Consider the following 17,247-nt stretch of genomic DNA (forward strand, 5'->3'; position numbering starts at 1 on the left):
TCTGCTGTTTTGAGTTGTTTTGTACACCACGGCCATGCTTGAAAAAGGGCAGAAACTACTTAGCCTGGACGGAAAGGCTGTTTTAGTTTGCATGAAATGAATTGCCTTTTGCATTTTGACACTACGTTAACATCAGGAGACCTTTCACTCCAGCAGGGCAAGGAATCAAACGTCCAAGCAGCATGGAGAAATTTTCCCCCCATAACTTTTAGCAGGGTGAAGAAGCAGACCCAGAAGCCAGATGTTTATTTTATTTTATTATCGTCTTTTTAAAAAAACATTTCCAAAAGGCAGTTCTCTCCGCCCTCTGCAAGGACGCAAACGGCCCGAAGAGCTGCACGGCAACGATGAAAGCTGATTTCTTAAAAACGGTTATTCTTCTCCGGTGAAAACGCAATTTCGATTTCTCCCCGTTTGCCCGGCTGCCGCAACCAAGCTCCGCCCACCCCGTACGGCGGATGCTGCTCCTGGGCGCCGCCATGACAGCCGGCGTGAATTCTCGGGCGGCGCCATGGTCCGCGGCGGCGGCGCAAGCGCGCTGCGCTCCCCTCCCGAGCAAATGAATGAAGAGGGCGGGGCCGGGGGAGGGCCGCGCGCAGCGAGCTTTCGAAAAGGGGGCGGGGCCACGCTTCGGGGCTGCTCCGGCCATGGCCACTGTGGATCCCGAGGTGAGTGCGGGCGCTGGGTGCGTCCACCTCCCTTGTAAGGCGCGGGGGGTGAAACGAGGAGGAGACAAGCCTTGGGGGGAGCCTCCCACGGCCCTTCGGAAGCCGAGCCGATCCCTGGCGGGGCGCTCGCCCTCGCGTTCCTCCTCTTTTCTTCCCTAACCCCTCCCCCCCGCCGCCGCATGGTTCAGTCCAGCCCTCCCAATAGAAAGCTTGAGCGGGGGCGCTCCCATTGTGCTCGGAAAGGGGTGGGTGGAGGGGAAGGTGGCGCAGAGGAGGCGGGGGGAGGCGAGCCCAGAAACCTGTATAGCGATCGAACGCGCTTCGCAGCGGCTCCCCGAGCGGGCCGGCTATACAGGTTCCCGGGTTCGCCAAGCGGCGGCCGCTATGCAGAGTCCGGGGTTCGGCGTGGCCGCTCGCCAGCCCAGTTGGCGCTGCGCCATGCTCGGTCCGGGGCCCGGGCGACATGGGCAGGGCCCGGCCCGGCAGGAGGCGGAGCAGGAGCGCGTTAAGGCAGGGCTGTTGATGCCGCATTCAGAGCTCGGGGCCCGGCGGCTGTTATGAGCTGTCCAGCCGGCGGGGCCCCGGGCTCCCTGCTTGGAGCGGCTCATTCATTCATCGGCTGCTCGGTTGCGGGCGGGTGCAGCTGGGGTTAAATGCATCAGCTCCCTCTGAGGACTTCTCTCTCTCTTCTTTAAATGCTGATTTTTATTTGTACGTTTATTCTGAAAGCAGGCTTGGCCAGCTCGGTGCTTGCTCTGAGTTGGCCACCCTGGCTGGGGATGATAGGGCTTTGTAGTCCAGCGGGGCATGGCAGTTCAAGTTGGTGAATTGAATTTAATTCTGCATTACAGGGGTTGCCTTAAAATGTAGGGGTGTAAGAGCAGGGCTACTTCTCTTGAAAGCTCTTGCAAATCTTGGCTTCCTCCCATCTCTTCCTGTCTAAGAGACAAGTTACTTATCTCTTTGCTCCTGAATTTTTGGAAGTTCAGTTGAAACTCCAGGCGAGGGAGAAAAGGTGGTTATGTAGTTGCAGCAGGTTTTATCTCATCTTCTTTATGGTTTTTTTTTTTTTTGCAAATAAAAACAAGTGTCAGAGTTGGTCAGACAGTAGAAACGAATCCCCAGTTACCATCCTCCTTTAGGATTATTGCTATTAAACATAATGGGTGGCAATAATTGGAAAAATTCAGTGTGCTCCTCCACTTACTTCTAGGCAAATGTGTTTTAAGTTGAGAGTAGACCTTGCTACCAAGAGTAGGACTCTCAAACAAATATATTTAGGATTGCATTGTTACTCTTTCTTCATATGATGTGCATGGGATTGCAGGATAGTTAAAACACTGGTGTTAAAACACATTATGAAATTGGAATTTAGGCCCTCAAATTACTGTTTGCATTTAAAACTAAGAGCGTCCCATTTTTAATTCTCTGGTGAATGGTTGTTAACCTGCCTTCTCTTGATCTGTAGTAGGAAAGACATACAGAGCTAAAGCAGATAACTTAATAGGATGACATCTCCCAAATATTGCAAATTCATGGTAGATACCAGAGTAATTTTTTCCCCAGAAATAATGGGTGTGTATGTGTTTAATGGGGACTATGAAGGAATTTTAATGGCTCCTGTGTTGAAGAAAGATACTATGCAAAGGCCATGTGAATTTTGACTTAGGGAAGAAACAGGCTAATGTTTTGTTCAAAGCAAGACAGGAAGTTGGCTGATTGTGGAATTGCATCCTGTTCCCAGTTTGCAAGTTCCAGCTCTGAGGAATTATTGGGTGTATATGTGTGCTTTCTAAACATTCCCATTTATAGAACACTCTGATACTGGAGGAGAGATCTCCTCTAAGTGCCAAATGTTTCGAGAAAACGGTGTTTGCCAACTTCCTTGAATGCACAGTGGCAATTAGCTGTCATGTTCATAATTCCAAACATCTCCAGAGATTAAAATGCACAGCTCTGTTAACGTACCGCTAGAGACAGGAAATTTCACATGATGAAAAGATGCCTTTTTGCCTGTCTCCTCACAGAAGACCTAACATTGCTGTGTTCAAAAAACAGCTCCAGCTCCCTCGGAGTTCATTTCCTGACTTAGCAACTTTGCTGCAGTGGTGAAGGTGAGCAGGAAACGATCACTTCAGAGAAGGCTGGTAGAACGTAAAAGGTTGTGCAAAATACTGTGTGTTAAAGGAAAAAATGGTTATCGCTACATATTCCTGCACATTTAAATTGTGACTTTTAGCATGCGAAGGCTGCCATCTGTGAGAGGGGGGCTGTCTTGTCATTAGCCTGACTTCGACCTGTTGGAATGGGCTTTGGGACTTCAGAGTGACATTTCCTGCTGTGTTCTTGCCCCATGTTCTTCTCTGACGTTTTTCAAGAGAGAGGATGGTAGATGCAAGAGAATAGACCATGAAGAATCTCAGCCTTCTGGGCTGGTAGATGTGAGAAGGGAAATAGCTCAGAATTTTTTTATGGGGTCAGCATAGGAGAAATTCTCTAACAGTGGGCCAGACTCAGATTGCAGGAGGAGCGATAGCAAAGATTGTGATGATGATGATGATGATGGTGAATATTCCCAGTCAGGCTCAAGTTCTTCCTGGTAGGGAAAAAAGCCACAAACGCAAGCTTTTTTCTTCAGGCCTAGCCAGAGCCTTGCGTGAAGTTAGAAAATGGGGCCATTCTGTACAGTTAAATCTCAATTTCGTGAGACTTTGGATGCAATGGTCAAAATTTTAGTGTGGCTTTTACCCCCAAATGTTGGACAAAGACCTTTGTTTCTGAAGCAGCCCATACAATTCATTGAGTCACCTTTTTGCGTCAATTTCACTGCCAGCTGATGGAAATGGTGTCAGTTACCTAAGGATGTCACTTAGGTCAATTACCTGAAATTGCATTTAATGGACATTTGGCTCCAGGAGACACTTGAGGATTCCCCTCAATTAGTCTGTAAAATGGAGGTTTTACTCCAATCACGCTGTATATTCTCATATGAGAGCCTGACTGGGGTAAACTGTAGGGGTGATTCAGAAATAGGATTTGCATTTTTATTCCTTTTCTTATCTATTTTGTTTTCTATTTTTATATGCGGTCTTATTAATGTTCTGTGTTTTATATTCTGTTCTTTGATATGGCCTAATGGCTAATCAATCTGAACTATACTACGCTATATATTCTCTGAGTCCAGCCACTTTCCTGTTGAGTTAAAGTTTTTGCATCTTTAGGGCTGGATTGAACATTAAATTAGATCCTTTTAGTGTTTGGGTACTGGCTGGGTTCTCACATTGAACTAAACCAGGATTTGATTGGCTGGGCTTTGGCTTAATGTAATGTGTGAGCCCAGCCATTGATTCCTGCAAATCATGGTTTAGGCCTTAATGTGTTATATCATACCAGCAAGTTGCAGTTCATTCAACAAATGGTGGCTTGCCACAATACAAAGCCCAGCTTGGTTAAATCCCTGGGTAACATTAAGTGCACTGAATTCATCGGTTGATAGGTGGTGACTCTATATATTAAATAAGGACTGAAACCAATAGTTGCAAATGTCCTGTCATGGGTAAAGCCTTTCCAAAATAAGTCCTTAAATTTTTCTTCCTTCCTTCCAAAACACGGGGAAGGAAAGATACCAGCAATTGCTGCATTTTGGGCTGTCAACTGGATTGATGTTCCTCATTCTCCTGGATGTACCATTTGGTTTGGCTGGCTTTCTAGCCCGATTGTAAGTGGAAAAAAGGAGATTGGTTCATGCTGGTTTGTTAACATGGATTACAATTATGGAACTATTGTGTTTGCAAGTTTTTAGGGTTTTTAGGCTTGCCTGTTGACAGATAATTGCTTATTATTGACCAATTGCCCCACTTAGATCATTAAATTTGATCACTATAGATTTTATTTTCAGTCTTTGGAGGATGCGCTGTCAAAGAGAGAAGCCTTTTTCCAGGTTGATAGATCACGTCTGCTGTGTCTTTAATGCCCTAACTTTATAGGTTAATCCTAGAGAAATAAAGGACGAAATCATACAATAAGAAGTGTCCATTTCCTGTTTGCTGGCTTCACTCTTTTTGGGCAGCTCCAAATAGTTGGGGGGGGGGAGGTCAACTTTGACTTCTGGCTTTTAATTCTGCTCTTTCTGCACAAAAGAGCAGAATTGTCTAAAGTGTGAAGCAGAGAACGTAGCCAGTGTGGACATTTCATAAATTAAAAACTGAATCTTAAAATGGCCTGACAACGTTTTCTGTAGCAATTTCTTGCTGGTTGTTGACCTGATGTCATCAGTAGTAAAGGGCCCACCCTGTGATGACGTTGCCCTTTTAACTTTGCAATTCTGCAGAGGATTGGATCTTTTCAGCCAACAGCAATGGTCTTCTGTGACGGAAGGGCAACCCCGTACATTTCACGCTTGTGTAAGAAAATGAAATGAGGCTACGTAGGGAAGTCACAGCAAGCCAGCTATGGCTGGCTCTTGCTTTTGCATCTAAATCAACTTGACCTGACAAGCCAGCTTGTCAAACTGTGTTCTGAAGCAGGTTTATAAATCAGGGTTCAAGCTAGCAGGAGTTTGCAGTAATTTCTGTGTTCATAGATGGTTTCGTCGCAAGTGCTGAGCTGGTGGAACAAGGTACAAGCTTAGCTTGGGATGACGCGTGAACTGAACCGGTGTTAGCGCATAGCCTTTATAGCAATCTCGGAGGCAGGATTGGTGCTCAAATTCCCCTCCCCCTCATTGCAATAAATTTCAAACTTAAAAACATAACGCAGCGCTGGAGAAGAAGCAGGCAGAGCAATTCACGGGGTGTGAAAAATGCCTGTTGTGCAGCAGCTTTTTAAAATTTTAGTTTTGTGGAAGCACTTGATGGCCTGAATTGGATGGGAATTACTTGCAAATGGGGTAATCCTTTCTCTCAGGATATATGTATGTATGTATGTATGTCATAAATGCAGCTTCACTGATGCCAACAGAGGATTTTTTTTAAGTGTATGTGAGTGTGGGAATTTTTGCAAATAAAGGAACTAGAGGGAGAGGCTAAGGTTTTTTTGCTCATGTAGTGGCTTCCAATCTTCCTCTCAATTCTTTCTAACTGTCAAAGCCATAAGTCACAAAATCGTTTTCTTTCTTACACAAAAAGTCGATAGGGGGTTTCTAGTCATCCACGAATGTCAGTAATGACTGTTCTCTAATCAAGGAGGTCAGTTGGTGCATCTCAGCAAGTTCTGTCAGTTTCACCAGCCATCCCTCCATGGTGGGCAACGCGGAAGCTTTCCATCTTTGTGCCTTTAGTGATCTCGCCGCAGTAATCGTATATAGCTGCTCCTCGTGAGGAGACCCTAGGAATGGGGCTTTTCCCCCTAATTTTTTCTAAAAAGAAGACACATGAGCATGCTCACAGGAAGGCTGTTTCAGGGAGAGTTAGGCTGCCATTGTATTTCTCTGCAATAAACATCTGCTCAACATTCTTGACAGGGAGGATTAATGAGTTCCATAATGGTATTTTAAAGCATCAGATTTCTTTTATAAGGCGGAGAGTGGGTCTGAAAAGCTGCACTGCTTTCTTATGCGTGACTTCTAATCCAATTTTAAAGGAAGCCCACCTCTTGGATGTGGGAGAAGACTCGCTAGTGATGGAACGGCAAAGCCCAGTTGCAGTCTTCGCGAACGGGGTTGAGAGGAAGACCTCTTGAAACCAGTGGGAATGACTTGGAAGTCAACTCACATAGATTCCCCTCTTAGGAATTGTTCTTGTTGATGACTGTAGGCATTGGTTTTCATTCTAGTGGGTGCTGAGGGCAATTTGGAATTTCTGGACTGTAATCCAATCCAATTTCATGGGGATAAATACATTTCTTAGTGCACCTGACAAAGAAAAGGGATCAAGTTGACTAAGCAGGAAAAGGTTATAACTTTTGCTTATTTCTAATGGAATTAAAGCCTTATTCTTGGAGCTGGGAATAGCTAGAAGTACTTTGTGCCTGGTCAGGTAAGGTTTCAGGAGATTTGACCAAAGTAGAGATTTTAATCCATGGAGGCTTCCTTATTTATTAGAAGAATCCTGCTTTCTTGTGCTACAGGTGGTCCTCGCTTAATGACCACAATTGGAATTGGAATTTTGGTTGCTAAGTGAAGTGATCATTAAGCGAATCCAACCCAATTTTACAACCTTTTTTGCGGTGATTGTTAAGCGAATCACCACAGGTGTTAAGTGGACCATGTGGTCGTTAAGCGAATCATGTGGTTCCCCATTGATTTTACTTGCCAGAAGCCGGTTGGGAAGGTTGAAAATGGCGATTATGTGACCATGGGACACTGCGATGGTCATAAATGCAAACCAGCTGCCAAGTGCTGAAATTGTGATCATGTGACCGTGGGGACGCCGCAACAGTCATAAGTGTGAGGACAAGTTGCAGGTTGTTACTTCCAGCACTGTCGTAAGTCCAAAACATCACTAAACAAATGGTTGTTAAGCGAGGACTACCTGTGTTTCTGTTTTGTTCCCATATCCACCCCTGCTTAAAAAATGTAAGCATGGCTCAACTGTACTTTTCTTTTTTCATTTTGGGGGTCTCCCAGAATGGAACTTTGTGGGCTGGATAATGTCCTAACAGTCAGGAATCATGCTGAGACGAGGAGCAGGTCTCTAGTGTTTATTACTGCTACATAAACAGAATCCTAACAAACTGAATAAGCGTGGGAAAAACCCAGACAGATAAACCCCGAAAGTTAAGGCGGGTCTGATCTGTGCCTCTTTGAATGGCTGCTTAATTCCTCAGTACTATGCATGCGTTTTCCCCCCTGGATAGGGGCCCCCTCCTGCTTGCCATCAGTCCTCATGACAGATAAGTTCATTTCGTACCTATTTTATTCATGTGAACCTTACAGCCTCCTTGCTCCTGAAAGCTGTTGAAGAACAATTCTGTCCAGATAAAGTTTTTGTTTTTTAAAAGTTAAGAACAGCTTGGGTTTTAGAAAATAGTTCAGGGCAAAACGCCTGCAGTGCACGCGAGGACAGTATGTGGAACGCTAATGCGGGTGACAAATCAAGCAGTCATCCTTGGCATGAGGATATTACAGGCATCCATGTGAAATGCTGGCAGATGTGTCATTATATTCTTCATTTGGTTTGTATTTGGTGGGAGGAGAGGTAAAGGAGAATCTAATTTAGTTCTAGGCAAGACAAAAGATCTTTCTCCTTTCTTCCCCAGCAAAATCCGCTGGGACTTCCGAGAAGTCGCAGGGCAAGGTCGAAGGTGTGTGGCGTGTTTTAAATCCATCCATGTTTTGATGGAGCAGGGGGGAAAAAAAAATAGGGGGCAATCCATTGGAAGCCATTTTATCATTTCAATCTTTTTGCGACTTCTTGGGATGTCAGCAGAATCTGCTGAGGGTTGCAGTTCGAGGCTGAACAGTAAATAATCCAAATCTTAGGATTTTCTAGCTTAGCAGCATCGCGGCATACTTTTACGGCTAGCAAAATGGAGGAGGACCATATTGTAATTTTCTTGTTCGTTGCCGAGGTGTGGACTCTACCAGGGTGAATAATAGCACTGATTATTTTGTGTTAGACCTTCCATGGCATAAGTTGGGTCCTGTTTCACTTGCTGGAAATCAGATTTTTGCTTTAAGACTGATTAAAAAAAGGTGCTTTTTCGACACCATGGCAGACAATGCTAATGATTTTCCAGTGCTTTATAGCATAGGTCTATTGCAGCCTGAGAGATGTTGCATCTCATCATTTCTGCTTGTCAGCTTGCAAAAAGTGAATGATATCAATGGAATTTCAAGTGGCATGTGGTTTTTTTTTTAATGTTGCTTGTTATACGGGTTTGTCGAACGATCAGATTGTCTTTTCTGGCCTGTTATAGATTATATAACAGTAGAAGTCCCAATACCCAGGTAGACCTATCTGCAAACTTAAACTTGTCTTAAAAAAAAAAAGGAAGAAAAAGTATATAATTCTTAATTAAACGTATATTTTATTATGAATAAAAGAGGGCAGCAGAAGAGAAACAATATTAAACTTTGAGTAAATAATCAGTAAAATCCTGGGGTTTTAATATACAAGAAAGATTGGTTTGATCAGTAAGTAGCACATAGACTCCAGAAAATCAGTGAGATGCTTTGAACAAATAAATACCCTTGAAAGCTTAAATTAGATTGTGCATAAATAATGTTCTGTATTGGTGAGGCCCATTAGAAAATGTTCACTGGGTTGTTCCTAGCTCAGCTCCCTTTTGAAAGCTTCTGTAGATGATCTGCACTGGGAGGAAATCTTGAAAAGAAAGGGAAATACTCTGTGTGTAGAGGATATAGTAGTCAAGAACAGAAAATGCTTCAGTGCTCTTATTCCAGCTGTAGCAATGAGGTTTAGAAAGTGGTTGGACAAGATGCCTGCCAGTTTTTCCAGTTTGGTGCTTTGACAGTAAGTCGAAGCAACATTAGATTGTAGACTCATGAGAACAGAAGAGGAGTCTGGTCTTTGGCTATTTAGTTTCTTAAACATGAATATTTTTGTGAATTACATCTAAATTTACAATGTGGCTAGGGGTTTGTTGTTTATTCGTTCAGTCGCTTCCGACTCTTCGTGACTTCGTGGACCAGCCCACGCCAGAGCTTCCTGTCCGTCGTCAACACCCCCAGCTCCCCCAGGGACGAGTCCGTCACCTCTAGAATATCATCCATCCACCTTGCCCTTGGTCGGCCCCTCTTCCTTTTGCCCTCCACTCTCCCCAGCATCAGCGTCTTCTCCAGGGTGTCCTGTCTTCTCATTATGTGGCCAAAGTATTTCAGTTTTGCCTTTAGTATCATTCCCTCAAGTGAGCAGTCTGGCTTTATTTCCTGGAGGATGGACTGGTTTGATCTTCTTGCAGTCCAAGGCACTCTCAGGATTTTCCTCCAACACCACAGTTCCAAAGCATCGATCTTCCTTCTCTCAGCCTTCCTTATGGTCCAGCTCTCGCAGCCATATGTTACTACGGGAAACACCATTGCTTTAACTATGCGGACCTTTGTCGTCAGTGTGATGTCTCTGCTCTTCACTATTTTATCGAGATTTGTCATTGCTCTTCTCCCAAGGATTAAGCGTCTTCTGATTTCCTGACTGCAGTCAGCATCTGCAGTAATCTTCGCACCTAGAAATGCAAAGTCTTTCACTTCTTCTACATTTTCTCCCTCTATTTGCCAGTTATCAATCAAGCTGGTTGCCATAATCTTGGTTTTTTTGAGGTTTAGCTGCAAACCAGCTTTTGCACTTTCTTCTTTCACCTTCATCATAAGGCTCCTCAGTTCCTCTTCGCTTTCAGCCATCAAAGTGGTATCATCTGCATATCTGAGATCGTTAATGTTTCTTCCAGCAATTTTAACTCCAGCCTTGGATTCCTCAAGGCCAGCTTGTCGCATGATGTGTTCTGCATACAAGTTGAATAGGTAGGGTGAGAGGATACAGCCCTGCCGTACTCCTTTCCCAATCTTAAACCAGTGGCTAGGGGAACCTTCCTTTAATGTAAAATGGCTGTGTATGTACACTGTGATAGGCAGTGATTCATTTTGTTTGGGTTTGTTTACGTAAATCCAGTCACTGTGGTTTCTAAATCGTCGTTTAGTTTATGGGATAACCTATCCAGTGATGAGTTATTTGCCCAGCCAGTTGTTGTTTGTTCAGTAAGCCACGATTAGATGAACAATGGCTGGCTATATCATGGAACCACATTCATGCATACCGTAGAGAACATTAATGCAGTTTAGTTGCTAACATGCTAGGTTAGTAAAGCTATTTAATGAATTTGACCAATGTTCATTTGCTGCCCCTCCCTGCAAAATCAGTGCAGTTTCTTTTTTCCTTTCTAAAAGAAACCGATTTATATGCATCTATCTCATCTGCAGACTTGGAGCTATTTTAAGTTATCGCAGTGGCTTAATAAGCACAAAATGACCTTAGCTTGCACCAAGGGTGACCGGGCAGAAAAAAACATGTCTGCTTTCTGAAAATATAAAAGCTGGTGCTTATTATGGTTAGCTCCTGGGCCAAGCAGTTCCTAGACCAGCCACTTTGTAATCTTATAAAACTGTCTGTGTATGGGTGAATCACTGGGACTAGTTAGACCAGCCTTTCTCAACCTTTTGACCCTGGAGGAACCCCTGAAATATTTTCCAGGCCTGGGGGACTCCTGCACATTCAGGCTCAAATATAGGCCAGAAGTCGCAAAATTATTTTATTCGTTTCATGGGTAGGCCTGTAGGTATGCATTCACAGTATTCTCAGACTGAAAATAAAGAGTGAAACTTACCTCTTTAATGTGAAGTTGCCTGAATTTGAAATAATTTTTAAAATAAATAGTGATCTCCCAGGGAACCCCCGGTGCCCTCTCGCGGAGCCCTAGGGTGCCACAGAACCCTGGCTGAAAAACCCCGAGTTAGAGTAACTTGCATCCCTACGAGAGGAGATGGCTCACAGAATTCTGGATTTGTGCACTAAGGCTACGATCTCACCTTGGGTATTATAAAAGGTGCATATCAAATAATAGATTTTATTTTAGTGACCCCAAAATGAACGAATTCCCTGATGATCCAGGGCAAAAGGGTTGGTTAAAACATCCATGGAGAAAGAGGAGAAGTGGCAAACAGACAGCTTGATTCATTGTCGGCTGTCATTACTTGTTAATAAGGACCATTAAAAGCCCGTGGCCTTTTCTGCAGTCCCGTAACTCTTTTAGCTGCTCATTACCCAGTGGCTGATAACCTTAAATTCCTACATTATGGCTCTAAGGATTGTAATTATGCACTATGATGAATCCACTGTTTGCCAGGCGGGTGTGTGGGAGTTTTCTGTATTTTTCCTTCATTTTTCCAAGTTCAGAGCGTACCAACAAAGCCATTCCTGAAACAGTTTTGTTCCTCTTACCGTGGCTGGTGCCACCATTCAAACATTTTTTGTGGGGAAGCTAAAACATTGTGTGGGACAGGTTATGACTCCCCCCCCTTTTTTTTTAAAATCAGCTCTGTTTTTGCCATTGTTTTGCTTCTCTGAAGATTTTACTTTACAGCAAAATACAGAACACTCAGCCACGAAGATGTAAGGAGAGTTGAGCTTTTGATAGCTGAATTTTTGATCTTGCTGCTTGGGATTTCTGTGTTAGAAGGAGCAGAACAGGGAGTGGGAAAGGAGGAAGGAAGATGTTTCAGGGTTCTTTTTAGGAAGAAGCACCTCGTTGTTGTCTTCGACAGGAATAATGTTTGTAGGGAATACAAGGGATGTTCATTTTACTGGTTGGCCGTTCCTTTTATGCCTCAGAGGTGATGCATAACATCCAAAGTGGCTTGCAAAATCACTTAAAATCTTTATAATGAATGAGGCGATTGTGGCCCAGACTTTTTCAGAGCAAAGTTACCTGCCAAAATACGCACTCAGGTAGGAATAAGCTGCTGTTGTGGAGAAGATGACCCATTTTGGTACACTGTACCATAGTGTGTGTGATTTTGACCTAGTTTGCATGAACACTCTTGGCGATTTGGCGAATGGGAGGAGGTGAGAATCATGCATCCTTGGAGGAAAGGGAGAATAGAAATGTGGTAACCAGGAAGCCTGTGAGTTCAAGAGGTAGAAACTCAGGTTTAGTGAAAAGAATAACAGGGTCTGTCTGTATGGGTGTTGTCCCTTCCAGAATGGTAATGGCTGGAAAACAAGATGAAGAGCGTTCTTCAACAAGGCAGTCCTTTTCTGTATAGCTTCTGTGAGCTCCTTCCAGCCTCCTGAATCTCAAACCTCATAGCAACAAATCTGCTGATGGATGCAGCAGAGTCCCTGGATGAAAAGGCAGGGAGAAGACGGAACTGGAGTCCTCCAAAGGGGTATGGTCTACACACCCACCTTTCCCAAACTGTTGCCTTCCAGGTGTATTGGGGTTACCGTTGGCACCATTCCCACCTTTTTCTCCAGCCTCCAGATCTTTGCAGATTGCCAGGTTCATCTGGAATATTCAGTCTCAGACAACGAACACTTGGCCGTCTTCCTCTGTATGGGCGGTGAGCGAGTATCTCAGACTTCCTTAATTGTAAACTCCAAAGGTTAGATGCAGTTACAACGCTTAGCCTAACATTGCTGGGGGGTGGGTGAGAATCCACGTTAAACCTGTTTGAAATTGTCCTGTTCCACCTGGCTGTTAGTCTGTAATAGCAGGCAGCTTTGTTGTTAATAATAGGCAGATGTTTTATGTCTCTAAATCCATGATAGAGTTTCTTTTTTCTTTTAAATGGCTTTAACCTGAATCGAGCCTGTATCTCTGGGGGTTGTGTTAAGGCAATCCCTTATTGGTCCTATCAGTTCCTTGTATTTCAGGAACAATTAATGTCCCGCAATGATTCCTTCTCTGTTGGGTGTGCATGGATCCTCTATTTCAGGACAGTGCTTTCAAAAATAAACCTTGTGGGATGTCAGTCCCTTTCACATAGCAGGTGGTATTTGCAACATAAGTGGGAGCATCTCTTTCTATGGGATGGGACAATTGAAAAATAGCCTGGAGGTGATAGGAGAACATGCATTTGGATCTGTTGTGTTTCCTGTTTTTATCTTAAACCTACTCTTTCTGCTCACAAAGAACTATAAATCCATGTTGTCATAGAAACGGCAAAAACCAATTGAAGCGTTAAAATTTCCACACACACATGCACATACTTGCATATGCACGGTCTAGATTTTTTTTTAAAAAATGGCTTGCATTCTTCCCCCCCACCCCCTTGCTTGAGAATCTTTCTCCAGATGCTAAGAGTTGTGGCCGAGTCTTTTCATTGACATGGCAAGTTTCCCCAAATGCCCTCAATGGGTATGAAAACACCTTGGGTGGGCTTCCTTATTTCTGCCTCCCTTTGCTTTTGAGGGACGTAAAGTCTCTCTGAGCTTGGATACCTTCTGTTTTCCAACCTCTCTTGAGGGCACAATCTTTTGTTTTGGTAAACAACGTGGAGTTTTTATTTTGTTTGGAAACATCCTGCTGCTTTAAAAATAAATCAGGGCAGAGTGCTGCAAAACAGGGGAGCTCCAGGATCAGCCAGCCTTCTGGTATGCATGCAGTTTTATCTTTGGAACACCTCCTGATACATCCTTCTTCTCCTTCTCCCCTTCTCCTCCTCCCTTCCTTCCTTCCAGTTTACTTCCTCTTTTCTTTCTCTGGCTTGTAATGCAACAGCTGGGCCTCTGGAGGCGTAATGAGAAAGCTGACGGAGCATGCTCTTAATCACCTACCCTGGGCTTCAACTCGTGGAGAGAGTAGGCCTCTCTGAAGCCTTGCATGAAAATCCCCAGGCCAGCGCAGATAGGCTTCAGAGGTATGATCGCTTCCAAGTTTTCTTTACAACATTTCTTACAGCTGCAGCTCCCATCCCAAGTGCTTTTTCTAGAAGACAAGTTGGGGAGGAATGACTGGATCAACCAAAATAGCAGAGCTCTGTGTGTGTGTGTGTGTGTGTGTGTTTGTGTGTCTGTTCGATCCTTTTATCTATTCTTCTGGAGGCCAGAGCTGAAGGGCAGCTTGGATTCACCCCGAACGAAGCAATCCATCTTTGCATGTTCAGTTCGAAATGCTAAAAATGCTGTGCCGACTGAGCTCTGAATGAGCACATTCTGTGGTTGCAGTGAGGGCTTTCTGATCTTCTTCCACCATCTTTCTCCCTTCCCTTCCATGAAATGGTTGCAACCTTTCCTTTTTAATGCAGGAATTATGCAGCAAACCTATGGGGTCACTGTAGAAGATGTGGAAAATAATATAAAAAGAGAGGGGGTGGTCAGTGTCTTTGGGTCTTCAATCTGTGTCTTCAGTTTTTTTTTTCTCCTCCAGAATTGGAGAGTTAGGGATGTGAAAATTGGGTGGGGTAGAAGACAGACCAAAGGGATTGCAGGAAAACAGAAAAACAGCTTTCTGGTTTTTTTTTTAACAATCCTTTTTTCCCCAGTTATTTCCTGGAAAACGGGAAGTTTGTGGAAAGTTAGGAGAAAAGGTCCTCTATATCAGTTTTAGTTCTCTTTTAAATAGTCATAAGAAAAATGCTTTAAAGGTATTTCAAAAATGGCTTCTGTTCACCATATAAGGTTATCAGTAGGAGAGACTATCAGATATTTTTTTGAGAGATGTAGCATTCTAGTAATTTTTAATCCATGAGCTGAAATTGATTTCTTCTCCAAAAAACGAAACGGGGGAGAAAATTAAAATATGTGCCATGCCTAATCATGTCTATGCAGTGTTGATTTTCCAACTCAAATACAAAATGTTTTATGTACAATATAGTGTATAGAATAATATTTTGTACAGTTATTAATTTAAAAAGTATAGTTGTTTTAGTTGGACAATACCTATTGATATAACCAGTGTTACGGGTGGGCCAGCAAACTGCTTCTAAAACATTAAATGCATATTGGTTTCATGTTGGTTTCCTGATTTGCTGATAATCACAGTCTGCTGGTCTGGATGAAAATGGAAACTGTAGTTAATTACAGAATTTCTGCTTTGATGGCATGCAAACTGGAAAAAAGGGGGACTCTGTGGAGACCTGGTTTGAATTAGATAAATGTTTCAAGTTGACTTAGAAACATAATACATATTTCTGATTTGATTACAGAAGGGATATTGCTTCTTAGGTAAATAATAAACCTGATTTTTGTTACTACAATGCCCTCCTTATTTCTTGAAGTGTCAAAAACCGAACAGTTACTCAGGCATTTATATTTTCACATTTTTAGGAACACAACAAACAGTCCACTTTGGTGTGCTACCAAGTTGTAGACGGTGTGTTTTAGCTGCACCTGGAATGGCTTAAAAATAAGGGTCATCTTAAGTGTGGCATATTCTCCCATCCCACCATTTGTAGAAGTGTTCCATCTGTGTCCAGTTTTTATTTTAAATGTAAGAAGTTTGATTTTTTTAAAAATTTATATATTGCATTTATAAAGGGCGATATCCCTTGACTCTTGTGTTGAACAAGCGTTGAAGGTGACTGGCTAGAGCGGTATTTCTCAACCTTGGCAAGCTTAAGATATGTGGACTTCAACTCAGCATGCTGGCTGGGGAATTCTGGGGGTTGAAGTCCACATGTCTTAAAGCTGCCAAGGTTGAGCAACACTGGGCTAGAGAGCACCCTTCTCTTAAGTGGGCCTTTCCAGATAGACTTGGTCTACAAATCCTGTCATATCCATCAGATGTGTATGTGTTGACTGAAGGCAACAAACCTGTGTCCCACACCGTCATTGTAGGGGAGATTTGCCATAGAACAACTTAGCAGCCCATCTGGGAATTCACAATTGATTTAAAATCGATGCTATTTTAGCATTGTATGTATAATCATTGTGCACCACTGCCATTGGAAGGCTGCTTCTTCAATTTTATTTTTTTTTCTCTGTGACAGCCAAATCAAATCAAAGGCAATTTCAGAAATGCACCTGCGGTGGTCTTGCATGCTAACAGATCAAAGTATTAGCCCTGGAAGAATGGAACAGCTGTGCCTTTTTATTTTCACAAAGCTCCTTGAGTTCAGCTCTTTTTGCGTATCGCGTGCAGAGGTCCCACCAACCAAGCAGAGGGACCCCATACAGTGCTTTGGATTTAGAAGGAAAAGGATACTTCATGGCATGCAAGAGTACAAATGTAGCACTTGGTCTACCACCAAATTCATCTTTTTCCAGGATTGTGTTGCAGTAGGCAGCCGCTTGATTCCAGGAAAAGACATAGGTGCTTTAATGAGTACTATCAGACTGGTGTTGCATTTGTGAACTCTGGTGTTCCAAAGGACTTTTCCCCTTTCAGACCAAAGCACCACACAGCCCTCTTAAAGCCTATCCTTGGGCGAACCCAATGAACGAACACCTAGCATATGACGTACCACAGGAATAAATGTGATCCAACTCTTTGCCTAAAGCAAGATTTTTTTGCACAACGAGTCTAAACCTAGTTCTAAATCCTAAACCCATAAAATCCAAATCACAAGATTCTGCAACTGGAAACAAGGGTGGGAGGGAATGCGGTTGATGAAAAAGGATGTGATTTGTATGCAGAAAAGTTCTGTGTTCAACTAACAGAGAGTCCAGCAGAAAGAGGTTATAAGTGATCCTCTTAGGGGAGCAGAAATTAGGTGGACAAGCGGGCTGAAGTTCGCACTTCTCATGAAAAACAAGAGGAAGTAGATGAATTTGTATGCCTGGTAGAATGTTTACTGAAGGTCAGAAAATGGATGGAGAAATGCTGATGAGCAAATGTTGAGAGATGGGCAATGGGTTCCTACCCATCTCTCAACCTTATTGCTCACTGAGAGAGGCGAAAATGGTGGTGTTTAAGAGTGTGTTTTTGGAAGTGAGAGTTGGGTGGATCAGGAGAAATGTTGGAAATGTGTGGGTAAAACAAGGGTCAAGCGGGTATGGTTGTGGAACGAATGTAGGTTAAATGCAGAAATGGGAAGTGGGATCCCAGAGGGAATCACAAACCAGCTATATGAAGGAAAAGTGGGTTGAGAGGAAGGGGAAGAACAATAGATACATGGTTGGGTGGAGTTCATGAGCTCCTCAGAAAGAGCGAGTCAGAAGCTTGAAGAACAAAATGTATGAGGCTG

General features: G+C 43.4%; 1 protein-coding gene across 8 annotated transcripts in view; it reads left to right on the top strand.

Moving 5' to 3' along the window:
- The first annotated feature begins 619 nt into the window (after window positions 1-619).
- The window catches only part of EHMT1 (euchromatic histone lysine methyltransferase 1), an 87,677-nt gene continuing 71,049 nt past the window's right edge, over window positions 620-17,247 (top strand). For 2 of the 8 annotated variants that reach the window (XM_063316404.1, XM_063316405.1), the window contains exon 1: window positions 13,836-13,980. In XM_063316404.1, coding sequence (XP_063172474.1) covers window positions 13,944-13,980 — 37 coding nt within the window. In that variant the 5' untranslated portion in view covers window positions 13,836-13,943. Of the gene's footprint in view, window positions 669-13,835; window positions 13,981-17,247 lie in introns of those variants that run through there. The other 6 variants (XM_063316397.1, XM_063316399.1, XM_063316398.1 and 3 more) reach the window with 5 other exon arrangements.

The sequence above is a fragment of the Candoia aspera genome, chromosome 16 (genome assembly GCF_035149785.1).
Source record: "Candoia aspera isolate rCanAsp1 chromosome 16, rCanAsp1.hap2, whole genome shotgun sequence".
Lineage (NCBI taxonomy): Eukaryota > Metazoa > Chordata > Lepidosauria > Squamata > Boidae > Candoia > Candoia aspera.